The sequence below is a fragment of the Poecilia latipinna genome, unplaced genomic scaffold (assembly GCF_001443285.1).
Source record: "Poecilia latipinna isolate Pla-1442-1.1 unplaced genomic scaffold, P_latipinna-1.0 Scaffold162, whole genome shotgun sequence".
Lineage (NCBI taxonomy): Eukaryota > Metazoa > Chordata > Actinopteri > Cyprinodontiformes > Poeciliidae > Poecilia > Poecilia latipinna.
In genome coordinates this window covers 463901-484825 of record NW_015112778.1, presented here as the reverse complement: position 1 = coordinate 484825, position 20925 = coordinate 463901, and the positions used below count along the sequence as shown (strand labels likewise).

General features: G+C 39.0%; 1 protein-coding gene across 1 annotated transcript in view; it reads right to left on the bottom strand.

Annotated features, from left to right (window-relative positions):
• Positions 1 to 3851: 3851 nt before the first annotated feature.
• skib (v-ski avian sarcoma viral oncogene homolog b) overlaps positions 3852 to 20925 on the bottom strand; it is a 51580-nt gene continuing 34506 nt past the window's right edge. The window contains exons 2-7 of the mRNA XM_015029791.1: positions 11769 to 11882; positions 9600 to 9703; positions 9333 to 9520; positions 8795 to 9069; positions 6577 to 6807; positions 3852 to 5066 (exon numbers count right to left, since the gene is read on the bottom strand). Coding sequence (XP_014885277.1) covers positions 4842 to 5066; positions 6577 to 6807; positions 8795 to 9069; positions 9333 to 9520; positions 9600 to 9703; positions 11769 to 11882 — 1137 coding nt within the window. The 3' untranslated portion in view covers positions 3852 to 4841. The remainder of the gene's footprint in view (positions 5067 to 6576; positions 6808 to 8794; positions 9070 to 9332; positions 9521 to 9599; positions 9704 to 11768; positions 11883 to 20925) is intronic.

The following is a 20925-nucleotide window of genomic DNA, read 5'->3' as shown; positions in this document are numbered from 1 at the left end:
CCAGTCTGGAGACGGACGCTTTCTGCCAAAGTTTGGGCGAGCTCATGATGGAGTGGGTGGGCGAGTTGACGGGGCTGGAGGTCCGCTTGGCTTCCCGTTTGGCCCGTGACGGGGAGAACATCCCGGATGACCCCAGGGCCTGGAAAGTAGTCTTCTTCGGGGTCGTCCGGGAGGATGGCGGCGGGCTCTGGCCCAGAGACGGCGGAGCCATCGCTGAAGGCCTGTGGTTCATCTCTGAACTATACATTTGGTTCCGGCTCACATGTCCCATTCGCAAAACATGGACATGCCTTCCTCCTGCCTCCAACAGACAGCTTTAGTCGCACCGTGGCAGCAGGTCCTCCAGTTTCCATCAGTCTCCCCACATGAGCAGATCATTCAGTCAGGATCCGGTGCTTCGTCCACAGGTTCCTCCTTTTATTCACTTTTGCCGCCTGCAGAGTGCTCTCAGTGAGGAAGTGTGCAACTTGTTTGAGTCTCTAAATCTTCCTCAAGCTGTAATCCTGCAGTGATGCTTCAGCCTGGTCTTGATAGAGGGATTTTCTGTGAAGCCAGTAAGCTCCTGAGGAGGGAGACTGGGACCGGAGGGCTTCACATGCTCAATGTACAGCTTAGAAATCTTCAGATTTAAAAACCTGAAGATAATAAAATGCAAAACAAAGACTTGAGATTTAGGGTTTGGTAGGTGGTGTAAACAAGGTGGAAGTGTTTTCTCCTAAACTGTGAGTTAGGATTTCCCTCTAGAGGCAACAGGATGATATGCAGCTCTATTATTTAAATGTCTCTCAAACAATAAAATGTAAACTATAAAATATAACATTATCTAACTATTTCACTTAAAATAAAGGAGCAAAAATTGAGTTTGAATTTTTTTATTCACATTTAGAACATAAACTCAAGCAAAATACAGAATAAACATACAAAATTTGTAGTAGTTTTACTCCTTACTATGCAGATAATTATCATTTATTTTGGTTTTTATATTGAGAAGACTAGCTAATTTGTTCAGTCATCTGCTTTATAGAATCACCTCTTGTGGCTTGCTAACTCTATTTTCAAAACGTTATTAACTCAAAGGGAAAATAAATACAAGTGGAACTTTTCACACCACAACTGTCTGTTTTTACAAACATTCAAATTTAGATTTGAAGTGAAAAACAAAAAGCATTGCAGTTTTCTTCAGCCAGCTGGCTGGCAGTGTGTAGGAGAAAACTCTAGTCACACACAGCACTTTCTCCTCCATCTTCTTGAAGTGATTTAAAACTATTGGAATGTTATACGGAACATTTTTTGTGGTTTTGAAACTTTAGAAACTTCTGTTAGCTTGATGGTGAAAAGTGACTCATGAATAGACAGCTCTGGAAAAAAGAGAGCACTTTAAATGATCAGTTTATCTGATTTTACTTTTTATCCGTATGTTTTATTCATTCAATAATAATAATGTTTTCACTCAGGAAAAGTTTGGAAATCAATATTTGGTGGAATAATAACAGGTTTTCAAAGGGGTTCAGTGCAGTGGTCTCTTGATTGTTTTCAGAGCTGCATTATATGCTTTGTGAAACAGTAGCATTACTACCTAGTAATTATCTTCCTGTACACCGGACAAAATATTATGGACACATAATTCATAGCTAGTTGGAGCTTTAACCTATAACTTTCTGAACAATGTTCAATTCATCATCTGAAAATGTGATCTGGTCACAAATGATCAAAACTAACATTTTGATGGGTTTCAGACACGTGACCCGGATGATGCGCGAAATTCAAATGGGATCCGGAAGTGGATTTCTCCGGTTCCAAACAGATCACAGTCAGTACGCTAAGGCCCTAAATGGGCTGGAACAGATGAGGTATGTCGAAAAAATATGCGTGTATATTTAGCATATGATCCTTATTGTGTAGGAAAAAAAGACTTGTCATATAATCTTGAGGATTTATCCGGCGTCGAGGCGATTGACGTAACAAACTATCTGGTGCTGCAGCCCTCATGTTATACAACGAGTCGGAAGAAAGCTTTCAAAAGCCTGGAAACATACAAATATTTTGTTTCAGGTGGGTCAATCAATTAGGATCAAAAGAAGCATTAATTGGCTGTCGACTTGTTTCTGCCGGGTGAGTAGTGAGTTAACTAGTCTACGATCGCTAACGCTAACAACAAGCTAACTAATGCTATTTCTATGAGCTTGGATCTATTTGTAAATGATTTATTTAGATTTTGTAAACCCAAATTCATGCTGGAGTTGTGTGTTAATGTTGAGTCATACTGCATTTTTACAATGTAGGGCAACCATCCGCAGCAAACTAAAAAATGTTTGTGGTCAGAGACAGTGAGAAAATAGTCGCAGCTCACTGTGACTTGCATTATGAACGCTTATCTTTATAATTACTATACTTATTACTTAGTAACTGTCCAATAAAATATCTGAAAATACAATTTAAACGATGCGATCCTTACCTGTTAGAAAGTGGTCGCTACAAACTCCGGCATTGTTAGTTTCCGCACCTCCTGTTTCTAGCTGTGGATTATTGATCCACTATCCTTGTCTTTTTTCGGTAAGTTTTTTTTTTTAATTAACTCTTTTATTACCAGCTACCTTCAAAAAACGAAAATACGTTTATCTTTCTCTATTAGAACGGTTGGAACAACCGTATACGACACAGATTTTAGGCATTTTGAGGCTGGATCAACAGAAGTAAACGGGCTGCATTTACTTCCTGACCCTCATCTGCGTTGCGTGACGTCATTACTACGTCATTCACAACCCAACAATAGTGGAAATCAAAGTGCATGTCCCCTGAATACACCGTTCTCATAATGCAAACATGGTGGTGGTAGCATCATGCTGTGGGGAGGTTTTTGAACTTATATCCAAGTAATAATTTGTGACAAAAATCAAATGTTTTACAGATGTGCTCTATTGAATCTTACTAAATTTGATTTATTGTATAAAGAATAATGGACAAAAAGTTTAATTGTACCAAAATCAGTTTGGATTTTAAAGAAAACAAACAAACAAGCACAACAAACTGAACTGAGTAGAACTGGTTTAAATTTTAATGGGTATTATACAAGTTTTCTGAAAGGAAAAGGAAAACACTGAAACAAGAGGCCAGTGAAAACCCACTTCCAGACCCCAGAAAAGTACAGGAGCTTCAGCAAATTAACACGGATACCGCTATTATACTGTACCCAACAAATACTGAGCGAGGGTATCGTAATGATAAGACATGAAAGTGTTTCCTGTCTATTACACATGAGAGCACCAAAAAGGTTCAAAAACCATCAGAAGGTCCGAGTTAACCTGTGACGGAGCTGGAAGTGCTGAGAAGTATATCATATATTTGTGAGTTTTTGGTCAGAGGTGAACTATATACTCTATAATTCATCAAATAATTAATCTATAACATCAAGTGAAAGGTTTTAAAGTTCTTTTGGAGAGAGAAACTCACAACTACTAGTAGTTTAAATCGATAAATCTACCCAGCTTGGTATATGCACTGTGACTGCGGCAACAATCAAATTACAGTTCTGCAAATTCAAATAGAGTCTCTCTGTCTTTTTGGTTTCAAGTAAGAACGAAAAATAATATGCATAATCAACTCATGTCTGGGGCAAGCAAACATACCATACCAACAAACATCTTATTTACAATACTGTATTTACATCAGACGGTATATTGAGGGAAAAGTGAATTTAAGCTCGTGTTACTTTCTGATTCTAAAAATGTAACAGGGAGTACAATGCTAGGTTCTGTCTTTAAAAAGTGCAATTACTTTTCTCAAAGTAAAAAAATAGATATCCATATTTCGTATATATGTAAAAATGTTTTTCATACAAACAGCCACTGTTGATTTAAGAGCCCTAAAACCGGAGACCAAAAAGAAAAGAAACCAAAAAAAAAGGTAGCTTTCTCTCAATAGGCAGCGAATTATTGTAGATTATAAATTACTTAAAAAGTCAGAAGTACCATTTTATAACATTAACAGCTGTTTAGGACGTTCTATTCTTTAAAGGAGTGTGTGTGTTTTTTTTTTTTTTACTTTTGTAAACTAAAGTGGGCAAAACAAAACCAAAAAAAATCCTCTGCATGGCTTTGGGAGTGAAAAACAAAACAAAACCACAACGAGCAACAAAAACTAGTACTTACATAAAATACCTAGGAGCTAAACAATGGTGAGCACGAAGGCCGCCCACCGAAGAACCGCCAATACTTCAGGTTTATATCAAATACAAAAGGTAGATAAGCTGCTATATATGTTCGTATACGGTTGTTTTTTCTCTTGCTGGTGGAACTGAGCGAGAAGTTTTCCTTAAAATGCTCCATGTGTTTTTTCCTGGAAGTGGAGCAGATGCCTAAAGGTAAGTAGTGGTAAGCTTCCAGTGGTCTGCAGTGACACCTCGGAGTGGCACGAAGACGCTCGTCGCCCGCTCCCGTTCCACCAGTGGCAGCCGGTTCCTTCCCTTCATATTCAAGTAGTGTTGTGTTGCTGTGTTTCTCAGAATAGCTTATACCGAAACCAAAACTCTGGGGCAGCGCCAGGAGGACGGCTCGCTGAAACGGTGTGTGTTTGTCGCCAAACAAGTCTCTCGTAGCTTCACTCTGTTACATGCTCATGCTTCTTTCCAGTTCATGTAGTGATTTTTTTTTGTCATATTCTCATAATAATATTGATGTATACTATAACATATCATATATGACAGATTTATTTCCTCTACAAAAGTGACCTTTTATTTATTTATTTTTTTTAAATTCCCCAACAGGAGCTCCTTTCAATTGAGTCTCTCCGTCCAGTTTTCTTTCTTTCTCTCTTTTTTTTTTTTTTTTTTTATATGTGCATGTTTAGGATCCTCTACTGGGTTGCGTGGCTTCGTGGCTTTTTGTGTCTTTGTGTGCGTCCTTGCTCTCCCCGGCAGGACTGCAGCTGGCCTGCAGGGCCAGCTGGTTCTGCAGGTCTTTCACCACGCTCTCCAGGCTCTGTCGAGCTTCTCTCTCCTGCTGAAGTTCCTGTCTCAGCTGCTCTCGGTCGGCCTCCGCCTGCTGTAGCTGCACGTGCAGCTCCTCGATCTGTGCAACAAAACCACACGTGGATAAACTTTGTTAAATCAATTTGTAAACACATGGCGTTTGGAAAAAAAAAAAAAAAAAATCAGCAAATTTGTTCTGTCCATGAGTGACAGGCCAAATAAAAATTAGATTCACTGACAAACTGAATTTTTTGTCCAATATGCCTGATAAACTTAACAAGACATAATCATTTCATATCAGTTGATATAGATAATTATTGATTAAATTTTTGTTTTAAACATCTGAAAATCTTCCAAACTGGTGGCGTGACCTTTCCTGTTTTATCCAGTTTTCACGCCACAACGTTGTTTTTCATTCGTAAGCAGTCATGAGACACAGCAGTGAAACCTTCAACGGCTGCTGTGCCAGTTACTCAACAGGTCGTTGCTAGGTAACCAAGGAACGCGTGAGTTGCTAGGTAACCAAAGAGTGAGAGTTAATGCCACCAGCCTTCATTAGCTGTGCTGTTAGAAAATGAGCGGTTAAAGTCTTTCCTTTGCCTATATCTCCCAGAATGCTTTGCAGTTCTGGAGCAGAGGTCAGTGAATATTATGTATATTGAATATTCACTTAAAATTCAAATTCACAAATATTTTACTGACCCCAAAGGGAAATTAAATATCGTCACTCATATAATTATAATTCTTCAAAGAGTTATTGAGGGAGTGATGACTATTAATTATGTTGTATGTCTATTGTAATATATTGTTATTGATTTATTGTCCAGGCATAGTCTAATGTAAGCCTTGTTATCTGCAGCAGCTTAGAAAACGTTATTATTTTCATACTTCGAAAATGTTCCTGGAATTAATAAGCCAATAATTTACCATATCTTCTTGTGAAATAGATGTGGGCAAAACAAAAACATTCCAAACATGTGCACATCAAAATGCCAGGCCTACACTTTTCAGCTTGGCCTACTGCTACTCATTCATTTCATTGTGATTTTCAAACTCTGCTCCAGCTTTGAGCAACAAATTAAAACAAATTTGACCAAATGGTGTTGCTGTAGATGCTCAGTAGTTTCTAAACAACAACAATAACCACGAAAAGCCCTGATGTTGATGCTGAGTATCAGGGCTGAAATTATTAATCAGACAAATTGTGATGGATTGATTATTGTAATAATTGTCGAATAATTTAGTAATTAACTGGATTATTCAAGCTCAAAAAAAGAGTATTTGCAGAAAGAACAACACTCTCAGAGCAGTAATTAAGCAAAAAATCTGCACAAACAATATTTACAATAAAACATATTTGTAAATATGTTCTACCCAGAACTCCTGCATAGTTTTAGCTTCACTCCTATTAGCACCATTTGCTATCCATTCATTAATCGGTTAATTAAAAAATAATGAACAGATCAGCCCTACACTGTATTAAAGTCAAGCAGAAAGGGTTTTCACATAATTGATGTCAGAAGTTTTGTTTCTGTATTTTAATAAGCAACTATGAATTACATTATTACTATAACTGCTCCTCTTCCGAGTGATTCGGCGGCGTTGCATACCTGAGTGGAGTACTTGACCCGAAGACGTTCCGCCTCACAGCCCTGGTCACAAACTCGAACTTGTCTCTCTCTGTCCAGCTCTCTCTTCAGCCGCCCACAGGATTCCTCTGCGTCCCTCATCTTCCTCTCCCAGTCCACACGGAGGCGCTCAATCTCCTTCCGCAGGTTGCGCTTGGCTTCGATGGCGTCGCGCAGGCGGCCTTTCTTAGCCACCCTCACAAACTCCAGCTCCTAAAACAAATCAAAAAGTTTTGGGCTTGTTAACACCGGCTTTCATGCAACAGCCTAAATGGCACCTATGTAAGTGTTTTTAAATGGACAAATGCTTTATCAAAGTTGCATAAACTCAAATTGAAAAACCTGATTAGAGATTTATGCTGTATTGGGGAAAAATGTAATGAAATAATTGCTTCCTAAATGCCTTGTGTCCCAAATAAATACAACAGACTTTACTTTTAAAAGCTAAACGGAGTGTTAAGATAAGATATTTACCCATTAAATTGACATAAAATGCGCATTTTAGGTCAAGGGTGTTCAAAGTGAGGCCTGGGGGCCATTTGTGGCCCCTGGATTTATTTTTTGCAGCCCACAAGACGACAATTCAAGAAAGATTTGAACAAATTAGGGCAAGATTATGACTGTTAAAATCTAATTACAAAAATGTTACAGCATAAAGTAATCATCTTTTAGGAGCTTTCCACATTTACTTATTGACTTATACTCTAAAGTACACCTTGGTGCACAAAAATCTGCTTTTAATTGATGTATTAAAACACGGCTAAATACAGCAAGTGTTTTCAAATGAAGACTGAACTAGATCCTGTTTTCATTGTTGATAATATCTTTAAATGTTCTTCAGATGCCTTTCATTTATAAGGAAGAACATTCAAAAACCATTTGAAGATTTGGATCTATGACCCCATTCCTACACAAAATATGATTAATCAATTTGTTTAAATAAAGTAGTCCATGCTTAATTAACTGTTGAGTAGGTTAAGACATACATTTGGTGATTGTAGTTTAAAAAATATATATATTTTTTGAGATATTTAAGCTGCCGATTTTGGCCCAGTTGACAAAAATTTTTGACAACCCTGATTTAGATCGAAAGGAACTTTAAACTAGTGATCTCCTGTTTCCCTGGGGTTTTTATATGATGTTGCACAGAAGTCTAGTTCTCAACAGGACAAGGGCTTCAGTTACCAAAGAACAAAAGAAAAAAAAGTTAGAAAAGAAGAAAAGGTCAGCAAGTCTCCAGAACAAGAGTGGAAAAGCTTCTGACCTTCACTGTTAAGTATGGTGGAGGATCTGTGGTGCTATGGGCCTAATTCTCTTTAAAAGTGTTTTGTTAGGTTGCCATCCCAAGCTTCCTTTAATACTGGGAGAGTTTAAATATAAATCTGACCCACTTCCAGTTTAATGAAAGGAGGTCAGCCTTATATTTTATATCTTTGATCCAAAACCCGCTACCAGATCAAAAGAGGAATAGTTAATCAGACCCACAATCACAGTTCTTCTAGACATATTTATGTGTGTAACCACAGCTTTTATTTAAAAGAGTTATTTCCTAGAATGCTTTTTAAAAGGGACGCACTGTACTAAATTCACTTTTTACACGTTTTTATTCTTCCATTTGGGTTTCTACTGCTCCTAAAAACAGACCAACTGCTTAAGAAAAGTAAAAGTAAAAAGTAAAGATTTAAAAATCCTCCAATTTTTGAGTCACACTGTACCGTTACCTAGCAACTCCAGCATATTTGGTCAGCTGTTTTTTCTGCTGTATGCGCTGTACAATGGCTGCTGGAAAAGTCAAGTGTTTTGTTGTTGACTTACTACTCAGAAACCACTTGTTACACTCTTGGTGGTTGTGCAGGAGCCTCTACTAATGCTTTTCAAAGATGTACAGTTGTATGATTGTGCGTGTATTTCCAGCCATCTTTACATGTGAGTGTAAATGTTGAGCTGGGGGGCGCTGGTGGCCTGCAGCAGCTTATTTTGATTTAAAGTGACAAAAAGCTCAAAATAGGCTGAAGAGACTGGAATCTCATTATCTAAGAATAATTTTGTGCAAAATGTTTTGTAGCTACAATAACCATCTCAAGGAAGCATCATAGATCACCTTTGTGCTGCTGCAACAAAACCTGCATTTATTGAGTAGTTTTTAGCGTGGAATACTTTATTTTATGTCTTATGGAGTAACTATAAGGCGAGGAGTTACCTGCTGCAGGCTGCGTTTGGCTTGCAGGGCAGCTGCCAGCTTCTCCTCCTGCTTCACTCTCATCCGGACGATCTCCTGCAGGACCTTTTCCCTGGCTTCTCTGGTCTCCATCCCAGCATACAGCATCTGCCTCATGGCCTCGATCTCTGGGCAAACCGGCCCCGACTGCCAGGGAGCCAGATCCTGGGCCTGCGGAGGCCTCTGGGGAGACAGGCTCTGAGAAACGCTGCCGTACGCCGCTGGAGGTGAGGTCAGGGAGGAAGCTGGAACTGGACCTGAAGAGGTTTCAGAGGAATGTGGCAGAAAATATTAGAACAACAAAAAAACAAAACCCAGCAAGTTTCCTGTTTTTTTTTTTTTTAATTATTATTTTTAGTCTTTCTTTCCAACACCAGATGGCGCAGTTGTTCTGGAATCGCCCTCCACTAGCTGCTCTGTGATTCATCTACTTTGCATACAATGAAAGACACTTGCAACTAAAAAAAGTCTCTTCATGGACTGGTTGTGTAATGCTGAACTTATTTCTTTTTTAGCCTACCGTCATCGCAGTCGTCCACGTCGATCTCTCCGTCCGTGTCCATGTCCTCGGCCTGACCAGAACACATCGAATGGGTCGGTTTGCTGTTATGTGGCTCTTTTATGGAAATGTTTTTGGATCCTGAAACGTGGCTGTCGTTGGGATGGAGCGGAGGAGAAACCAGAGTCTCACGACTCCTATTGTTGGGTCTGTGGAGAAAGTATGCATAACTCAAATATTCTGTATTTTATACGCGCACAGTAAAACAGATCTGTTTAGAGGACTCACCTCTCAGCTTCTTTGTGAGGTACCGGTTTCTCCTTTTCCACGGCTTTTGGAGACCAGGGGCGGAAAGCAGAGGGCCTCTGTTTCAGCTGGACCTGTTTCAGATCCTATTGAGAGCAAAAAACAACTTCGGTTAAACTCTGTGAACTAAGAACATTAAACCAGCCATGGAGAACGCAGTCAAAGGCCCCTCTATTTTAAACACAGCCATGTAATTGGAGGTCATACATATATGATAATGAAATGACTGGAAGGAGAGCGAGTCTTGTGATCTTTCAGTTTTACATCACCATGAAACAGGATTCATAACCCTTGAACTTTTTCGCCTTTTGTCATGCTGCAGCCACAACTTCAGTGGAGATTTTATAGATCAACACTGATGAGAGCAAAACGGAGACACAGAAGACAAACAGCATAACTGTGTTCAACTGAGACGAATAAAAAACACCTTCTGCTTCATCGTTCGCTTTCCCACAGTAAAATTCAAACACTTTTCAAGCATTTTACAGTTTTTCCAGCATCACTTTGGAGATAAAACAACACAAATGAACTAAAAACAGTTTCATTTCACTAATAAATGATCAGATTTATTATTGAAAATGTATCGATATTCTATGTTCTACAGCAGGGGTGAGGTAAACTAAAATGTGATAAAAGTTTATGTTTTTAAGTGTCTCTCAAACACATCGGACTAATTCAACAAAAAAAGACAAGATCAATTACACAATCAATAAGTTGCTGAGTAATTAGGAATAATAAATATTCATTACAACCACAAGATAAATGACCTTCCTGCTCAAATTAAACGCAATATACAAAGAAAGTTGCAAAAATTATCTAAAAATAAATGTTCTGACTAGGTTTTCTGGCTTTTAGCAAATACAAATAATTTTGGCAATTTTAAGTAACAATAAAAATTGAATCTAATTTAACTTCAGCAGCGAGAAAAAAAAGTGAAAATGTTTGTTTTCAGCTGTAAATAAAGTTCCAATTTTTGGCTTTTAATCAAATGTTAGACTGTAAATTAATACAAAACGGTGCAGTTTGAACATCAAGCTCTTTCAAGGACTTTATAGAGAAATCAAGCACTTTCCAAACCTTGAAAACGCCTAAATAAAATCCCAGGATTTTTATGGATTTAAAGCGCCTGAACGAACCGGGCCTCCTGGAAGGAAAACCTCTGCAGCTCTTCTGCGAACTCCACCAGGTTATGTTTCAGCATTTCCCTGTTTTCAGCTCCAGCCTCTCTCTCCCTGCTGAAGCATGATGCTGCCATTACCGTGCTTCGTCACGGAGGAGGAGCGTTCAAGACGAGTCACTGTTATTTCACCACCAAACAAAGTTGTGGGTCTCTGCAGCGGTTTAAATTTATTTTTTAACTGACGGAGCAAATATTACATTTCAAAACTTGGACTTCTGTTTTTTAACCTCATCCTGTTTAAAAACTTCCTTCCTGTCTTCATGAAGCTTTTACTTTTCTCCATCAGACTTTCACAAACTCACTGGATTTTTACTGAGATTAAACATGTACGCCTGTTGCAGTAAGCAATTAATCAATTGATCAATTAATCACATGATAAATTACAATGATGGTTTTCTGATGATTTCGGAGAATTTAGTTTAAAGGCTTTTTAATACGATTTCAGTTGAATTTTGGTTTTATTTCCTTTTTATTTCTTGTTTTTGTTGTGTTTTATTTTGGTAAAATGTCTTCCAGTTTCATTGTAGATTAAATCTACAATGATTTAATCTACAAAATTAGTCTTTCTTGTGAAAGACTAAAACTTTCACAAAATTAAAGTTTTAGTCTTTCAGAGGACAACCTTGTATTATTATTTTATTTACATGAAAATGGTCTTAAACTGACAGTATTAAAGTCTATCATAATAACTTTAGGGCCAGTTTTTTGGACAGGTCGACTCTACTCACTAATTATGTGACTTTTTAATGCAATCTCTGAAACTGGATTATATTTAGAGGTATCAGAGTAACACAAATAGATGCCATGTGATTTAGGTTTATTTGTAAAAAGAAAAAAAAAGCATGCGTCATTTTCCTACTTTCATGTTGTCACATTAATCATGAAACAAAGTTTATGTAAGCTGACAGAATTTTTAAAAAACGTTCATGGGTTATAAATACTTCTTTTAAGATGCTGAAAAGCTTACAAACCTTGTGTGCAGACTTGGACATGGACTGCAACCAGTCAGGCTTCCTGTCTTTGTCAGATGGCGGAGACTGTAATTTGTCAAATTTGGCCCTCTTGGCCGGAATCGGGCTGGGGGACTGCAGAGAGAGGCAGAGAGTGGAGGTTTAATCATCGACATCCTCGCGGAGATGAAGTGCACACATTACATCACAGAGTACAGCGGATATTTCAAGAGCCTACAACTTCTAAAAACTACTGCCCTGTGACTGTGAAAGGTGTTATTCATGAGAGGCACACAGATTTGTCAGAACATGAAGAGATGTTTCAGAATTCCTTCCCACAGTAAATAAAAGACGGTCATGGAAAGGGAGCAAATTATAGAGCCACAGTGAGGCAAGGAGGATGGAAGATGCGTCTGTGTAAGCATTCAATCTCTGGGCTTGGCATGCCTGCGTCTGTGTGTGTTTTTGTGCGCTTGTGTGTGAGCGGTCCTTTGAGCTGAGCAGACACTCAAGCTGGCCTGGCTGGCAGCCAGCGTAGGGCTACACTGCTGCCTGCCAAGGAGAAGAGGCGCCGTCAGGTGGAGCAGATCGACTCCCCGAACCACAGAGACACCGCAGTCCAAAGGCAGACAGGGAGGAAGACAAATTAAAGTAATTGCAGTCGGATCTGACTGCAGATGGGATCGCACGGTTGACGCAGAACTGCAGAGTCATTGTGCAGTTCGAGGGCATTCTCAAAACCGGAGAGGAGTTAAAGTATCCGTCTGGATGCAAAGTGCTGAATCCTGTAAAAACTGTGGCGTTCCTGCAAGCTGCAGGACGGCTAACCTGCTCTCAGCCCTCCGGTCTGCACTTGTCAGACAGAGGATATGTTTACCTAGTCAGGCGCAGAGGCCAGCACAGACCTGCTTCCCGCTCTCTTACTCACTACTATGACATCCTGCCTGCAGGAAGGGCCAACACTCCCATCTCCCCGCGTGCGATTCAAGAGAAATGATTACTTCCCTTCAGAAATCCTCAATGAAACACGCTCCTGCAGGTTTATGTGTGTTTGTGAAAATCTTTATCGCTGCTTTGCTGTAATCACCTAAAAATAGAAATTTCGCGAGAAGCCTGGCTGGTAATGAATCACGTCTAGAATGGTTTTCTACACAAGGCCACGCTCTGTGCGTGTGTGTGTGCGTGTGTGTGTGTGTGGTTGCAGCTGTGAGTGGGACGTGTGGTCAGGTGGGTGGTTAAAGGAGTGTAGACACGTATGTGCATGTGGGAGGGTGTGTGTATTCATAGGAGCGTGTGTGTCTGATGGAGGTGGAGGTGGTACGTTGGGTCTGGCACAGCACACCTAAAATAAAGACAAAAATGTCTCATACGCACTGTAAAAAGGAATTCAGGAGGATGTTCAATATTAGTCATTAAAATAATTTAAACTTTTATGCAATGTGAGTTTTTAATAGCCAGACTTAGGCAATATGTCACAGTTATTTTCCATCATCACTTAATCACGATAAAAATGTTCCCTCCTAAAAGCCTCTATGTGCTTATTCCTCTGGTGATGTCACATAAGGCAGCTGACCAGAACTAGGTATATTTTTATTTTACTTTAAGATTTTTCCATATCTTTAATATTCAAAAGAAAATGCAGGTTTAGAAGTTGAAATACTAATGCTAATTGACACGCTATTGACTTGCATTTCCAATCAAAGCACCCAATCCAGATTTGATACTGATTGGTTGTATCAACCATTAGTGGAAATAAGGACGATTATTAACTTCTGTGGAAGTACTTTGATGGTTTCCATTATTCTTTTTAACTCATATTAATATATATTTCGTTTCTGAACCAATAAAACATGTAGTTATAAGTGAACATCCAGCTTAGCCATGTGAGATAGAACCCTTAAAACTTAAACATAGATTCACTTCTTAGAGTCTTTGTTAAAATCTGGCAAATGGTTAGCATAAAGCTACACCCACTATGTTTCACAGTAGGAATTGTGTGTTCAGGCTGTTTCTAAATTGTTATTTTGTGAAAAATTAAGAGAGATATAAGATTTTGTGGCTCAGAAAGTTCCTGTTTTGCAGCGAGAATTTTGGCTTGTGTACAATTTTAACTAATTTAGCTACACAGTAATACAAAAGACAAACTCGCTGGTTAAGTTATGTAGTAGCTGTTACTTAGCTGTGGTTTTCAGGAAAATCTTTAATATGCTATACTATTATAACAAATTTAAAAAGTTGCAGTTTTAAAACCATATTTAACTAGCTTAATAAGAATGCTAACACTAAGAACAGATTTGCTTGCTAGCTAACATTTTAACCTTGAGGTAGTTGTTACTGATAAGCAGCACATCTTAACTGTGGTTGCTAGGAAAACATTTAACCTTTGATGGATCAAAATGTTAGAATAGATCAAAAAAGTTAAGTTTATATCCATCTTTAGCTAGCTTAGCAACAGCTACAGTTAGGCTTTAGCACTTGCTAAGTCAAACTTGTTAGCAAGCTGAGCTCAGCAGTTTCATATTTCTATTTTAGTGACATTTCATATCTTAATCACAAAATAATAAATATCTTTTTGTTTCCAGGTGTGCAAAATGGTCTTAATAATTTATTTGAATGTCTTTTAGCTGGGCAGTGTGAACAACTTGGTTCAAGGCAAATTTCTCCCCAAGCAGACAAATAAAGAGACTTTAAATTATTTCTTTATGTGAAATATGATTAAAATATACCCACATAAAATCTATGTCAATTGTGAAACCTGTTAAACTCTATTTTATCAGAGCAAATCACAATGTAAACATAAAATAACTGGAAATAGTTTTAACAGCTGTTTAATAAATAACTCCAGTTAAACATACGCAATGATAAATTCCCGTTTTTATTTGCTTTGTATTTACAAGTGCAGGCTTAGCGCTTCATGAGGTGTGCATGTTTGTCGGGACACTCCCCTCATGTCTCCACCTGTCTAACCAGTCGCCACTTCACACACCTTTCACACACAAAGCTCCGTGTTTGTTTTTGCTACTGTAGGTTAAATCCTTTAACCCAGACCTCCTCCAGACTGCGTCCCACTCAACGGCGACTCGACCCCTCACCTGTCTTTGGGTCCAGGCCAGTGGTATTCTAAGAGCTGCCGGGCCGCTGTAATCAGACTCTGTAATTACTGACGTGACTGCTGTTTTCCTGACAAAGGATGTCTGCTCGTCTGGTACTATTTCTACCCTGAGGTTTCCAGCTCCAGGAAGGCTGTGAGCACTAGACATAATAGAGCCAGAAAACAGACACTCCCAGACACCACAAGGGACCTGCTGGCTAAATATGACACTGACCTCACAGGAGAGCAGCCGCACAGGCTTTACTCACCACCACATCATAGACACAGCACGGCTGCGGAGCCATAACAGCCTCCCCGCACATCCTACCGCCTCACGAGTCCCACAGGGCCCGGATTGGACATGCATCCCTTTCTTTCCCCTCACACTGGAAGGAGAGGGAGACTTCCTCTGAGGAGTTTGCTTTGGCTGCGTCCCCTGTGGGAACTGAGTCTTGAGTGGGAGGGGGAGTGGGCCAGAAGCGGGGACCACAGAGGAAGCACTGAGCCGAAGGAATGTGTATTTGAAGGCCAAGTACAGCCTCCCCTTTCAGACTCCATTCAAGCATTGCCCTTTTCAACTCGCTATTGTATGATATTTCTTTGAGAAGCAGTAATGAGGGAGCAGTTCAAAGCAAACCTGTGGGCTAAACAGGGTCTAATAGCAGATGGGCAAGAGCAGACATGCATTATTTTTTAATTAGTGCTATATAACAGCAAGCCAATACTGTACAAGCACAAGGCCTTGGCAATTTTCATGCCAGCGTGACTTATAATCACACACGCGGCTCACTGCAAACACATCAACATCTGAATGGAGATCCTGCTGTTTATCCAACCTGCTGAATAACAACTTGAAGCTTTTTTCATATCTGATAGAGTGTTAAGTATCTGTGCTGTGCAAACCATTTCTTACTTTGGCAGAGCTTCAGAACACAGATTATTAAAAGCAAATTCAGATAATAGTAATAATAAAAAATTAAAGTCTTCCAATAAAGGACGCCCAGTTATTTGCCCTTGATTGATTATATCACAAAAAAGAAAAAATATTTTACTAATGCACAAAAGACAGAATAAAACTGATGTCTCCAACGCAGAGGAGACGACTTATAAAAAAGATTACTCATAAGGATTAGTGAAAGAATAGAGTCAAAGCATGATGGCTGTAAAACGCTGTAGGTCTGACAGGTTGTAACAAGAGTGTGTCCCTTCTGACTCCCAGTCAAAACTAACACTAATTCTGGCTGCTACACCCTCAGACTGGAGCAATTTCAAACCTAAAACTTATAAGTTAAAAGAAAAATGGGCAATCTGACAAACAGACACAACTCAAGTGACAGCCTTGCCAAAAAACATGGTAATAATAAAAATATTAAATCTGTTCATGTGAATAAGTTAGAGAGGGCGGTAAATACTGAAATTCTCCCTGGAAGTCGTAATTCTGATTTATAAAGGCAGATATTCTAGTGCAACATGTGATTTCCAATCCAAAATGGCTGCCTGGTGTTTTAATGTAGCAAAAGTTAGTGAAAATATTTATCTTACATCTTTGTCTGTCATTAAATCAGTCACAAAAACCAACTAAAACTAAAATATTTTAATCATAAAGCTACATTTAGACGTAAATTAACAATTAATTTACATCTGTAAGACAGTTTTTTTAAGTTTACATCTTGACTGAGCAGTTTTACGCTTTTGAATTATATTTCACACAAATAAAATATGCAAACTGATGACTATATACATTTATTTAGATACTTCCAAAATAATATCAGTGTGTGTAAAAGTGTATGTATCTTTGTGTATCTTAGGGTTAAAAGTTGAGAAAATAAGATAAATACCAAGATAAATGGAAACAACAAGGACTGTTTTTTATTAACAAATGCCATCTTATTCAATAAGTCTGTAAGGCACAAAAAGATCTATAGATCTTTATTTGTTAAAATAAAAAAATACCTATTTGAACAATAATAACAAAACAAAGTCCTGGATTTATCCATGTGTTTGTGCATCACAGATTGAGCAGCGCTGCTGCTTCTTTATAATGCAGAAGATATGAGTTCAATCCCACTGGATGTCATTGTTTCTATTTTTTTAAATAATGTCTCCCTCTACTCTGCTTATAAATGTCTAAAGCTCCCTTTAGTTTAGCTTTCAACAATTGAAAGCTAAACTGAATACAATTTAATATGTATGGTTACAATGTTTATATTTAAAGAAGTGGCTTGGCGTTTTTTTAAGGATCAGTTTAAATGCAGTCTAATTGTTCTAGAGTGGCTATATTTTGGTTTTTAATGAGCAGATATTGTAAATTAACTTCAACATTAGTAATAACAAGACACAAAAAACAATCTTAAAAAATCCTCACTTTCCTAGCAAACACCAAAGTCAAACTTGCCACTCGCAAAATGGCGGATGCAGTGACATAATGTTTCTAGTCGGCAATGAAGCCAATGTGGCGTCTCGTCTTCTGTATTGATGGAAACTGTTTATCTTGGCTCCGTAGCATGGCACAATCCATTAAACTAAACAAGTTTGACAATAAGCTTCTGACAAACTCATAAACAGATGGTTTGAGAGTTTCGTTTTCTTTCCTGGAGCTGCAGCTAAATGCCTTGTAGATGCATGGTTTATATTCATTATACACATGAGAATGTTACGCCGCTGAGAGCATAAATGCGAGCCAGGGTGCTTCACTTTATGTAATCTTGCCAAGTCTGTAAATATTTCATGCTTTTAGGAAGCACACACATGCACACTCACACAGTTATGGAGGGCTAAAATGTAAGCCACTCACATCTGCTGTGGCTCTAAAAAGCACTAATGAAATTAGGAAGATACAAAACATGCTGCAGCACTCATCTGGCGAGACAAAAATAGTTTCCACAGATGAACTTCCTCAGGCAGTGGTCATACAATACCATTGCACGCTGCATGATAGCACAGCATTAAGAAAAGTGCACAGCAACAAGACACAACAGTTTCAGATTACGTCCTCCTTTCCCCTCCTAAACCCCTGAATGTAATCCCCAGATCGACATGTGCTTAGTGGGGCGCTGTCTCACTCAAGGGCACAGCAACTGGCAGGGCCATTCGGGTGACAGCCTTAGTTGGAAGTGGGAGAATACTAGTTTCAGTAACCCGATCCCTGCGGTTCCATGTAGATGCAGTCGCGGTGATGCCTTGAGCTCTCCATTCAGTCGAACAAATCGTGTGACAGTCCCTTGATTTATATAAAGCCCCGTGCTCGCCCCGTACAGTAACAGCTGGGCGAAAACCATCGCTGCGTGCTTAGAATATCCCTGAAACCTCATCCCTGTTCCGCGCAGACGCGTCTCCTGTTTCCCCTCTCTAAATCTTAGCTTAGTTTATCAATTTACTCCGCATCCAGTTTGAGGACGTTTTGTTTATGTGGGCTAGTTATCTGAGTCATGGAAGCACAGTCACAGAGAGGCAGCCACAAGGCTTGGCATAAGGTCGGCATTAGAGTAAAGCTTATTGGATTGTCCTAATTGTCTTTGGGATTGAGAATTCATGAGGTCTGAGGTGGATGGAGGACAAGCTGCTCTCCCTAAAGGTGGAAAATCTTGCCAGGAACACCCAGCTTTCCAACTTCAAGGCAAATAAACTTTAATGAAAACACTCAATAAGGTAACAAAACTTCACAAAAGTTACTCTTAACTTAACATCATTCTTTGTTATGGCCACGTTTCTTTTGGCTTGGGCTATATGGCTGGAAAAAAAACGTATCGCAATATGTTTCATATCAGTCGATACTGATACTTATTGATTCATTTTTTTGTTTTAAATATCTGAAACTGGTGGCGTGACCTTTACTGTTTTCTACTCGCAGTTGGTTTTTATTTTTAAGTCGTTATGAAACCTTAAACTGCTGCTGTGCCAGTTACTTACCAGGCTGTTGCTAGGTAACAAAGGAGTGAGTGAGTTGCTAGGTAACCAAAGAGTGGGTGAGATGGTTGATTCCACCAAGTTTGCTTAGATCGCTGTGAGAAGTTGAGCAACTAAAGCCTCTCCTCTGCCTACATCCCCCAGAATGCAGTGTGGTTCTGGATCAAAGTTCAGTAAATATTCCATCACTGTTCCATTATCTGTTGATATTGATTTTGAGTCTATTGCAGGATATGTTGTCACTGATTTATTCTCCAGCCCGACATTTATTCAGAAAGTATTTACTTAGGAACCTAACTTTATATTACGGAAAAATTGTAACCAAAAACCCTTCAAATGTACCAAAATAGAGACGAGTGGTCAATGTGACAACTGTATAGAAGAACCACCTATATTTACACTCCTCCATGTAAATATAAACAAAGTCACGTCCTTGACTGCTCCTTGGTGGACAAAAGCTCAATGAACAGATGCATTTTAGAGCATGGCTACCTTTCCTCCAGTAAAATCTCAGTCAATACACACAGAAAAGTTGACATTGTCTTCTGTCAGCCCATGTCACACTGTGGTTGAACTGTAAAGTGGTGAAACGATGTCTACATGAAGACATTCAGATCAGTAGCACCTACTCGGCGTGGCTCTGCTTGGTTACTAGGGTTTTCCACAAGCTACATAGCAGTGGCCTCTATTTTTAGGACCTACTTCACATTTGGTTCCAAGCCGAGTCGTGCTGAAAATGAGACGTCAGACGACTGTCGTCACTGATTGGCTAGACGGTGAAAGAACTGGTCAAATTCAAATTAAAAAATATATTAGTGATCCTAAAGGGACATTAAATATTCTCTCAAGAGCAACTGTTGATGACTCCATATGGGTCCCAGCAAATATGTAGGACTGAGCAATAAATATTGATATTGATCAATAGACACATGATCAATATCAATAGAAAATACGATAATATAGTTTTCAATCCTTTCACTTAAACTCTGAGTCAGAACCGCACAGCATTCTGGGGGATGTAGACAACCTCTCACAGCCAGCTAAGCAAAGTCGGTGACATCAACTAACTTACTCGTTCCTCGGTTACATAGCAACTCACTCACTCCTCGGTTACCTAGCAACTCACTTATTCTTTGGTTACCTAGCAACAAACTGTTGAGTAACTGGCGCAGCAGCAAGTTAAGGTTTCAACACCTCGTGCCTCACAGCTGTTTAAAAATAAAGAGAACTGCATCGAGTGAAAGAAGAGAATGAAAACAGCTCAAAAGAAAACTGGATAAAACAGGAAGACAGTTTGGCAGAATTTCAGATATTTAAAACAAAAAAATGTATCAATAATTATTCATATATACTGCTCAAAAAAATAAAGGGAACATTTCACTTTAATTTTGTGTGTGGCTCCAAATCCAGGCCTCCATTGGTTAATAAATTTGATTTCCCTTGATGATTTTTGTGTGATTTTGTTGTCAGCACATTCAACTTTGTACAGAACAAAGTATTCAATGAGAATATTTCATTCATTCAGATCTAGGATGTGTTATTTGAGTGTTTCCTTCATTTTTTTGAGCAGTGTATTTAGATTTTATCCAGCCACACTGTCCAGCCTTAAATATATCTAGCATTTTATATCTCCATTGAAGTTGGTGGTGATAATGCAACAAAACGTTGCTTGCCAACCGCCGTTAGACAAGACCGATCACTTTATAAATCCTAAGAAAAGCCACAGTGTTGCACAAAGAGTAACATTTAGGAATTCAGATTTCCGTTTTTTTTTTTTTGTTTCACAGCGAGAACATGTTGCAGACCCATTTGTGTTTTTTTGTGTCGTTAACTCCATTCACTGCTATTGTGCGTCACGTCCAAATCTGGCTTAAGAAAATAAGACAGCGTGAACTCCCCATAATCTTTCGCTGACAAGTTTCATTTCTGGTGTCTTCGTCACGAACAAAAAAACCTGCTCTTGAATGAAGGGAACTGCCTGTGTGCCCGAGAAAGGATCATCCCGCTGGTGAGAGCAAACAAAAAGAAAAGAAAGAATATATACTGTACTACTGCATGAGAAGAAATGGATTCCACTTCAGGCCCAAACATGGCAACTATAACAACATAGACACGCATGCCTGCCTTCCTTTCAGTACAGTATGCCGACTGGGGCATCACTCCCTCTGCTTCGCAGGGTGA